General features: G+C 42.3%; 1 protein-coding gene across 1 annotated transcript in view; it reads right to left on the bottom strand.

The window, feature by feature from the left end:
- Nucleotides 1-5,780: 5,780 nt before the first annotated feature.
- The window catches only part of LOC107114785 (slit homolog 3 protein-like), a 291,107-nt gene continuing 286,699 nt past the window's right edge, over nucleotides 5,781-10,188 (bottom strand). The window contains exons 26-29 of the mRNA XM_015416378.1: nucleotides 9,589-9,743; nucleotides 8,152-8,437; nucleotides 6,814-7,022; nucleotides 5,781-6,072 (exon numbers count right to left, since the gene is read on the bottom strand). Coding sequence (XP_015271864.1) covers nucleotides 5,834-6,072; nucleotides 6,814-7,022; nucleotides 8,152-8,437; nucleotides 9,589-9,743 — 889 coding nt within the window. The 3' untranslated portion in view covers nucleotides 5,781-5,833. The remainder of the gene's footprint in view (nucleotides 6,073-6,813; nucleotides 7,023-8,151; nucleotides 8,438-9,588; nucleotides 9,744-10,188) is intronic.

The following is a 10,188-nucleotide window of genomic DNA, read 5'->3' as shown; positions in this document are numbered from 1 at the left end:
AGAGCTCTCTCAGCCCCACCTACCTCACAGGAAGTCTGTTGTGGGGAGGGGAAGGGAAAGTTTGTAAGCTGCTCTGAGACTCCTCCTCCTCCAACAGCTTAGAAGGAACACTGTTGGATAGCCACGGATAAATTCTCCATTATACCCTATGGGGACCATTAACTATAACGGTCCACATAGGGTATAATGGAGTTGAAAAAAATTGGTATTTCCAAAAAAATCCCAAATCTGAATACCATACCAATATTGGGATTCAGGAATATTGGAAAATGCCAATTTGTTTTGGTTTGATATACCCAAACTCCCCAAATACTGATTTTTTGCACATCCCTTTTACCTGTACATTACTGCATTTTTCGCATCAGAAAGAGCCAGCTAATATAACAAACACTTGTGTAATCAACATAGCCAAAGCTATTAAGTGGAATAATTAAGGGCATAATCATATTACAACATTTTTGTGTACCCATGTCCATTCTGGTCAACAGATATGCTTTGGGAGTTTTGTGCTGGGAATTTCTCAGGTGCACATGGCCAAGTTTGGATTGGGGTTGTGACACATGGGGAAAGGTGGGCTTAAGCCACCCTTGCACCATTTCCTCCAACCAGAAACAGTTCAAGCAAGCCACTATTTGCTCTATTGGGGACATTTATTGTAATGTGGGAACATCAGGACTTCGTGATTGGGCTTGCAAACTTAATATCTTGCTGGCACTCTTGTTCGTATAGCCCAACTTTCCTCCTTTAACCATGCCTATTTAGGCTGCTTGCTCCTTTCTGTATCCAAGTCCTTCCTTATTCAATCTCTAAGTAAACAGCATCAGTCCATTATTTTCCACGAAGATAGTTGTATCCTGATCCCATTAGCTCGTAGGTCCTCCGCCCCCCACACTCCCAAGCTCTGAGGAACTGGGTCACTGGGGTGTCAGTGTACGTGAAGGGACTTGAACCCACTTGTTGGGAAATCCTAACCTGCTTATTTTAGATTTCTGCCCCCAGTCATTGCACCCTTCCCTTCTCCTTTCCGGTGGTCTGACTCATAAGTGGGGTTGTGCATGTGTACGCATGTGTGGGATTGCTATTTTCCCCTCTCTCCCTGCCAGTTAGCCCACTATCTTGGCCAGGTGTTTGATATATGTGTGAATGAACAGTCAGGCTCTTGAGTGTACAGACTCAAATCTTTGGGGGGGGGGAATGCTTTCTAGTTAAATAAGCAAGATGTTTCTTTAACTAGAAAGCATTTCCATCAACTAAGAACACAAAGGCATGGTAATATATATCAGAACAAGCTAGGGTTGCCAAATCTAAATCACTCACCGGTGGGGGGAGCGTCTTCTCGCTCCGGGAGCTGGCTGGGGATGTGTGCGCACACGCACACTGTCGGAACGTCACCGGAAGTGACACACAATGTAGCACGTTGGGGGCGTGGCCAAGATCGTCAGGGGGGAACCGTATGGGCCACGCCCCCAACGTGCCCTACGTCTTGCGTCACCTTTGGTGACGCAGCTTCAGGGGGCGGGGTTCCCCTGGGGCCCGATTCCGTCGCATCGGAAATCGGGCCTCCAAAGCGGGGAATTCCCCGCCCCCCGGCCCCATTTGGCAACCCTAGAACAAGCCTACAGGTGTGGTAGAAACTAGAAAATGAACCAAAAAGTAATGCAATAATGAAGTTACTGATCTCTGATTTTACCTTGCCATTTCTCCTAGATAACTGGATACAAGACAGCCGGACTTGTAAAAAAGAAAATGTTGATTGCAGACTTCACTCAGTTTCCTGTCAGTTCCAGGCTCCTAGGCTTGTGCAGCTTACTTAGGGTGACCTGAATCTTTTAACTTTAGGGTTTCAGTTTGAACTTTCCTGTAATGGGATCTGAGTCCCTCCATTCCCACCAAGCACGCATCTAACCAATGAGATTACATTGTGCCCACTGGTTTCAGGACACCAGGTGAGGATATTGCCTCTTTCTGGCAGTGCAGCAAATGGTCCTCCTCATCAATAATCATAGAGGTTTAGAGAAGGTTACTTCCCTTCCTGCATGTAACAAGATGATTTTATGGCCTGGTTATGTTATTCAGGGCATCCTACCTTCTCTATCTTAACAAGTCGTACCTTGAAAGAACAGATTGATTCCAAAAACGGAAGCATCAGGTACAAAACCCACTGTTTCAATGCACAGTGAGACCATGTATTATGCATCTCCTTCTCTCTTAAATGTTTAAAAGCAGGTAAAGAGGGAATAACAAAAAAACAACAACAGCGTTCCGTGCACCTTGGTGTTTAGTCATGCCGGCCACATGACCACAGAAACATCTTCGGACAGCGCTGGCTCTTCTGCTTTGAAACGGAGATGAGCACTGCACCCCTAGAGTCGGACTCGACTGGTTTTCGAGCAAGGGAATCTTTACCTTTACCTTTTAAAGAGGGAATATGGTGAGCATGGTAGCTGGTCCAGTATCTTTCCCTCAAAGATTTTTGGAACCAGCTCTTTCAAATATCAAGAAAAGTTTTAGCTCCTTGTTTTTAGAAAGCAAATAACTCAAACAAAGAATGAAGGATTTTGATAGCAATGGTGCAGTGAAGACTCCATTTGCCTTGATGCTGATGTCCAAAGGTGACTCACTCTTATATGAGGTTGACCATCATGTCTGATAGGAGGAACTTTAAGTTGTGTTGTAGATATTTTTGTAACAGAAGTTTTGTTCCCTTCCCCCCAGCTTATGCAGCAAACATTGTTCGGAGTGAATAATAAGTCACCTGCATGAGACCTGAGGGTCTCAAGTTAGTTGATAACTGTGATCAGTCTCTGGGGACATTAAATACCTCCACATGCTGTGCATTCACTGTGTGGTCTTAGCCTAAAAAGTTAGCATCTGTAGCAACAATGTCTAGAATGTGCTCAATCAGTTGGAGCAAGAGCAGGTGAATGTGCAGGTGGAAATATCCCCTCCAGGGACAAAAAGCAACACAGGAAAAGTACTCTAATCTATAACCCAACAATTTACTTAAATTTATTACATCACAATAGGACAATCTAGTAAAATACACAGAATTCATATCAGTCCACATTGCCAATGTACAATTTTTATATGGTTAGCAATCTTTCTTTATATTAACTTTCAAAAGTAAGCTACTGCATTCCATTTACAGTAGCTGAAATGCACTGTCATTTAAGAAGATTAGAGAGATCTAATTAACACTTTTAAAACTAACTTCATAGACCTTTTGGCACTTTAAAAAACAAAACTGAAGAACCAGATTCCATATCACATCAGCTGATACACAGCAAAGCATACACTGTCCAATGGCAGAAAAAAAATAAAGTGGCTTTTCTTCTAGATCACAGCATAGTCCCAAGTATGTAGCAATAGAACAGGGCCAGCCTTTCTCTACTGTGGCTAGTTATCATTCAACTATTCAGTTTGGCAATGCCCTTGGAATTATTTTGCAGAATGCTGGTGTGTATTTTTTCATATCTAGTAAGTGGTTGAATTAAAAGACCCAATGGCCAAAGTGATGCTGTACCTCCTTTCTTGCCTATTTTAATAGTTTTCTTGTTTTCTCCTTAGCAGCACAGAGCATGCAGAACAGCCACCTTGCAAAACCAAGGAACTGATATTTTAGTAGCATTTCAGTTCTGTGATCTGCCTATTCCAGATGGGTTTCCATTCTCTGCAACAGAGGCAACAGCTTATTGGGTAACCAAAAGGGAATGAATCATTAGGAGAAGGATGTTTGTGCCAAAGTCATGTTTACACAAGAGAGTGGTGTTGCATCTGCTTTTGCAGACTTTGGGTCTGTGCAGATTGTGGTATATTTCTACATTATAAATTCCAGCTGCTTCTAGCGTCACATATTATGCTAAAAATAATACAAACTCTTCACAGCAGATCCCCCCCCCCGTACTGGCTCCTGAACTATTATTTCAATCAGTCTTTTGGCAAAGTAACCAGTGATTGTTTTATGTTACACTGATTGCAGGCTCCACGTACTACTATTTGTGCTGAAAGGCGACTATTGTATCAGTCATTTCCCTCCTGCCTGAAATTATCCTGAGAATCCATAAGGAAATCTGAACAAACTATTGTGGCTTTCATAAGGCTGTAATTACGATAAAGACTCCTAAGCACTTTCAGGCTTCTGGAATCTGAAAAAGGGCAAAATGCTTTATGACATGGTCAAAGCTGTTCTTTTCAGAGAGGCTGTGTTATTCCTAGACGCTTGCTTTAAAAAGAGCAAACCTGCTCTGGAAGAATATGCATGTCTCCTGCTGGGAAGGACCTATTGCAAGCCCATAGGATTTTACCAGCCTCTCAGGATCAGATTGAGATTCAGAGAACTTGTTCTCTCTTAGGCACTGCTGAGAATTCTACCTTCTCTAATGAATGGCTCTTATATGCTGCTGCTGTCACCTGCATGCAAGAATGGAAAAGAGAAAAAGGACTTCAGAAAGCAAGCCAGGAAGATTTGGTGGATGTACAGACCATCAAAGGCATTTATGGAGGCTCACCAATACAAACTTCCTATGAGTAATGCTCTGTTAAATTCTTACTCCCCGTGCTCCTGTCTGAAGAAAGATCTACCCATTAGGCCCTACCCCATGTGAAAACTGCAATACACAGCCTCTGCATTATGGCTGTTCCATGTGGCACATTGAGTAGCTTAGCATGTGGACCATGCTTACCATATGGAGACTTCCTGTCGGCATTACTTTTTAGTTCTAGTTCACCGCATGCTGGGGCCTGCTGAGAGGAGCACTAGATTTATTTAAAGGGGACTGTGACAATTTTAAAAGTGATTGTCATACTGTAGTAACGCAGTGTTTCAGTGCATCCTTGGCATAGCTGCTTTGCAAAGTATAGTCCAGTACTCTAATCATTGTACCACACTGGTTGATTACTACAGGGATGATTCAGTCTATCCTCAGCATGCAGATCTGTGTGGTATTACTCTACACCTGAAATAAGAGAAGGTAGAAGGGGAAGAGAATTGGGACGAAGTGCTATACCTGGAGCAACATGCATGGGTGGAAGAGAAAAGCACACGCTGGTTATGTGGATTGTTCCTTGTGTTATTAGCCAGGTATTACACAGTACTTACTCTCCATCTGTTAATGTAAAAAAGGAACTTCATAAACAAAACATTTCTCATGTTCATTTTTTCAAGAGTATCTGTGCCAGGGAGCCAATACAACTGATGATTAACACAACACAACATACAAGGCAAGAGGTATTACCACCACTGCATTAACATGTGCATAAGGGAATCTGTGCATAAGGCCCAAGCTATTGCAGTGTCACGATGTGCTTTTTCGGCAATAGTGTCAAGTTGACCCAGAACACTAACAAACACAACTAGCAATTATGTTGTCATCAACTGAAAGAGATATTAACTCAGCACATTCAGACAGGAAAGATGTCTGAGAGCTGTAGAACTCTTATGTGCATCTATCCAGAATTTTAAAGACATATACTACTATTTCTGTGGCAAATCCTTTGAATTACCTTCACATCTGGTCATCGTGCAAAGCTTATCAACTATACTCTGTTTTTTAATCCCTGTGTTTAGATTTGGAATAATTTTTCCAATTTTTTTTTCAACTGTAAAAAAAATCCATAGTAAAAATAACTCACTGTATGATACATATACCCAAAACAGTCAGATACTTTATATAATAAAAGATGAAAATAGTCACTTTTCATAATAAAAATAACTTCTATTTTTTGTGTATTTTACAATATACTTAATATTCTCTTCTTCAATTAAAAGTAAATAGGTCCCACTTTTGATAGCACATCTGAGTCGATACAAGGGGCAAAGAGGCTGAACAGCTGTTTATAAACACTTCCCACAGCCACATTCCACATGCCTCTCCAGCTCTTCTGTGAAGGAGGAGCCATCCACACACTGGAAGATATATTTCCGCCTTTTGCTCCGGATGGGAACACAGCATTGATCATTTCCACAGCTGCCGTGACATTCCATGTGCTGTACCTTGACAGTAGACACACAAGAGATGGAATTTTGTTGCTTCCTAATCAATTCACGAACAATCTCTCCTTGGCACTGATTCTCTGTTAGGAAACAGACAAGATTATGAGAAAGCTGATAATTCACTTGGCACAATCCCAAACATCAAGAACATGAATTAAGCCTTATGCACTCTGGTTGACTGCATGTTGGTCTACCTAGCAGACATAGATCAACCCATGTTTTAGAAAGACTTGTTTGGTTTAAAGGAATCAACTGTACATCGAACATGTGTGTGTAGTTGCACTTCTGGGACTGATCCAAGTAGTTACTTGGGACAGAAGGATGGTAGGAGGTCTATGCTGCTCTCTGTAGGTGTAAAGCTGCTGAGAGTCTTCCTGTTTATTTCCTGGTTACAGTAAATTATCTTCTTCATTAGAATGTCTAGTGAGTTATAAAACACTGAGAAAGAGACCTTGCTGATCAACTCAGCTCTGAATAATTATCTTAGAATACCTCTCTTAGCAAGAAAATGTGATTCTTTCACGTTAATAAGGTTTGCTGTAAAAATAGTGACTACAAAGTCATATTAAAGGGATTAATCCAATCCAAAATTTGAAGAAAAGTGGATTCAACAGATATTTATTTACTGCCTTCAACTATGTGTCTCAGCAATGCCCTTTGGCACAGTAGGTTTTATTCATTTACTTAATTTGTATTCTGGTTTTCTTGCTAAGACTCAAGACGGATTAAACGATAAAGTGCAATGAAAATTGTCCTTTGTATATGAACCAAAAGGTCATAGTAAAACACACACCATACATACACCTTGCAGTTATACCAACCTCTATCACAGCGTTCGCCACTGTAATTCACATCACACTCACAGTAGGGCTCCCCATGTGCTGAGATCTTACACTGCCCATGGCTGCATTTCAGAAGTCTGCAGGGGCTGGAGGAATTATTCTTCCTGTCGCAGTACATGCCCATAAAACCTTCTATGCACTTACACGAGTAACCAGAACTGGTGGCTGTGCATTTCCCATGGAGGCACCTTGGAGGCAAAAAGAAATAGATAATCGGTGTACCTAAGACTGTATGAAGAGGTAACAGAAATGTCAACATTCCCAAATACAAGTTTTTTTTTCTTTTAGATTCATTGGCACTCAATTATATCTCCAGTTTTTGAAAAATATTATGCGTTTCATGGTAAGGTCACAACAGAACCTCTCTCTTAATGACAGTTTTTATGAATCCCACTTTATAGAGCTACCTGAGTATACATATAAGGAATAACCTAACATTTGGCTCATCTCACTGAGAATATGCATTGGTTGGCATTTTTTTTGCTGTCATGTCACAGTTGATTTATGGTGACCCATGGTGGGGTTTTAAAGGCAAGAGATGTTCAGAGGTCGTTTGTCATTGCCAGACTCTGTGTTGTGATTAGGAGTGTGCATTCAGACCTACCCAAGCCTTTATCAGTATATTTCGGCTTCCTAAATGAATCTGGGTTTCCTTGGGAAAACAACAACAGAAGATCCCGAGAAAATCCCACATATATTTGGAAATTTGGGGTAGATCTGAAAACAGCAAAATGGCAGGAACAGATTGCTCCCACCTCCCAGCTGTTTGTTGGGCAGGCTTAAAATTTAAAGGGACTGCAAAAGTCAGCCCAAGGATCAGCTGGGGTGGTGGGGAGCTGAGAGCTCCCCACTGGTTTAAACTGGGCTGCAAGAGAAGCTAGCCCAAGATCAGCTCGGTTGGTTTAAACCAGGTGGCAGGAGAAAGCAGCCCAGCCATGATCGGCTGTTCCCATGGGGAGCCGATTCCTCCCTGTCAGCACAGCTCTGCACTGCCTTCTCCTGCCGCCTGGTATTTGAATCTGAGATTTTTCAGGAACCATTTTTTTCCCGGGTCCAATAGACCCAAACTGGAAAATACTGGTAAATTTTTTTTGCACACTCCATAGTCATGGCCCTGGTATTCTTTAGTGGTCTCCCATCCAAATACTGATCAAGACCGACCCTGCTTAACTTCCGAGATCTGATGAGATGAGACTGGCCTGGGCTATCCAGGTGAGGGCATTCACAGGTATCCCTAATTTTATCAGCATGCTCATTCACTTAATAGGCCCTCTCTCACCTCTGCCTTGTTCCCCACTCAAACAGAGTGAAGCTTACTTGTTATTGAGGCAGGGATCTTTAACTTCATGGTCACAAAGGGAGCCTGTCCAACCTGGGTGGCACTCGCACACAACACTTGTTTTTTCAATAGAGCGACAGATGCCATGCTTGCAGATATTACAGGATTTGCAGCCAGGAAGGACCCCTACTGACTGATGTGGTAGATCCTTGAAATCCTGCAGCTCATTATTAATGCGGACATCATGAATGCAACCATGGAAACCACTGGGTGTCCTCTCTGTACCTTGCCGCAATGAAGACAGTCCTGTGGATGTAGGAATACCTGCAAAGAAAGAACAGAAGCACTTCAGAAGCTGTTCAGGTCTTTTTTGGTATTCCAAGATCGCAAAATAATATAATGGTATGGTAAAATAAAAATTAAGCAAACATGTGGTAGTAGCTCACAGTATATTAGGAGTTGCTCTGCTTCCCCTCCTTCCCATGCCATAACATTGTTACATATCTCTTTACATAGTTGATCATATATAAATCATGACATATAGAGAATACTGCAAAGCACATGCCTAGACTGATTTCCAAGCACACCAAAATGTCAAGGTGTGTAATTTAAAAACAAACACAAATTAAGATCACAGTGAATTGCATAATAAATATCATAAGAGATGGGTTCCAAACCCAGCTCAGCCATGGAATTGACTGGTTCCCCTTAGGAAGGCAACATCTTTCATCCTAAATTATTTCACGGGATATACATTTGGGATTTATTGTAGCCTTTCATGGGCATCAAACAATACAAAAATATGTATAGACTGAGAAACTCGGGGGAAGGGGGGGGTTTAAATGCCTTTCTTTCCCTTCCCCAGATGGAAGGCATTCTACACATGCCTGGGTTCCCTGCCCGATCTTCCCTAGGTGCCCCACAGCCGCAGGACATCAGGAGAAAATCAGGCAGGGAACACAGGCATGTCTGCCTCCCTGCCCTCCCCTCCTGTTCTCCAGCCCACCCGCCACGGTGGGCTGGCTGGAGAAGCGAAGGGGAGGCGGGCAGACATGCCCCCCTTTCCCCTGAGCCTCTCCACTTTTGCAGACAAACTCGGGGGAAAGAGGGGTTTAAATGCCTTTCTTTCCTCTCCCCAGATGGGGAAGGGAGAGAAAGGCATTTTAAACATGCCTGGGTTCCCTGCCCTATCTTCTCCAAGTGCCCTGCAACTGCGGGGCATATGCAAATGAGTTATGCAAATGAGCTCCTGCACCTCTTTTTCTAGGAAATGATCCCTGACTATAAGCAATTGTTATCAGATGATTATGAGCAATGATTATCAAAAGAAATTCATAATGCTGACATGCCCTTAAAAGGTGGAAAATAACTAATGCACATCTGTTTCCTTTCTAAAGTGCACAAAAGTTAGTATCTCAAAAAATTTTTTTGGGATGGAATAGATATTTGCAGTAGTGATGGGTAGCTCAACTTACCTCCAATGTACAGAGGTGTGTCGTGGTCAACCACGGGCTGTTTCTGTAGTTTGCCAAGGCTCTTGGGAGTACCTTTATCTACAACCAAGTTCAAAGTCTGGTTCAACATTACCAACTCCACACTGTGAAACTGGCCATCATTTACTGTTTCCACACTAGCATGTAAAGCAAAAAGAAAAGGAAATTAAGAGAGAATAAACTTAGACACAGTATTTAAGAATCCTGAGCCCATGTGGAAGGGTGGGATATAAATCTAATAAATAAATAAATAAATAAATAAATAAAATTGTTTAAAATGTTCCCCCATAAGGTTTAATTGAGCTGTAGTTCCAGAGAGGGGCCTGCAGGGGTATCACTCACTGGGTTGAATGGGGATTCCTCATCTGCTGGCCTACAGTTCCCAGCTGTCCCAAGGCCAAAAAGTGTGGGAAAACAGGAACTGTCCAAAGGCAGTCTTCATCCCTGGGGGCAACAGAAATTCAGACACTCCACAGTCGGCTGGACTGGGGAATGAATAGAAGTTTCCATACCCACAACCTCCAGAGGTAGAGAGTACTGTGTGTAGGGAAAGAGGATTGCATTTCACCACTGTTGATCTAC

The sequence above is a fragment of the Gekko japonicus genome, unplaced genomic scaffold (genome assembly GCF_001447785.1).
Source record: "Gekko japonicus isolate JY-2015 unplaced genomic scaffold, Gekko_japonicus_V1.1 scaffold1301, whole genome shotgun sequence".
Taxonomy (NCBI): domain Eukaryota; kingdom Metazoa; phylum Chordata; class Lepidosauria; order Squamata; family Gekkonidae; genus Gekko; species Gekko japonicus.
Note: the sequence above shows the minus strand (reverse complement) of the source record. Positions and strands in the feature narration are given on the sequence as shown.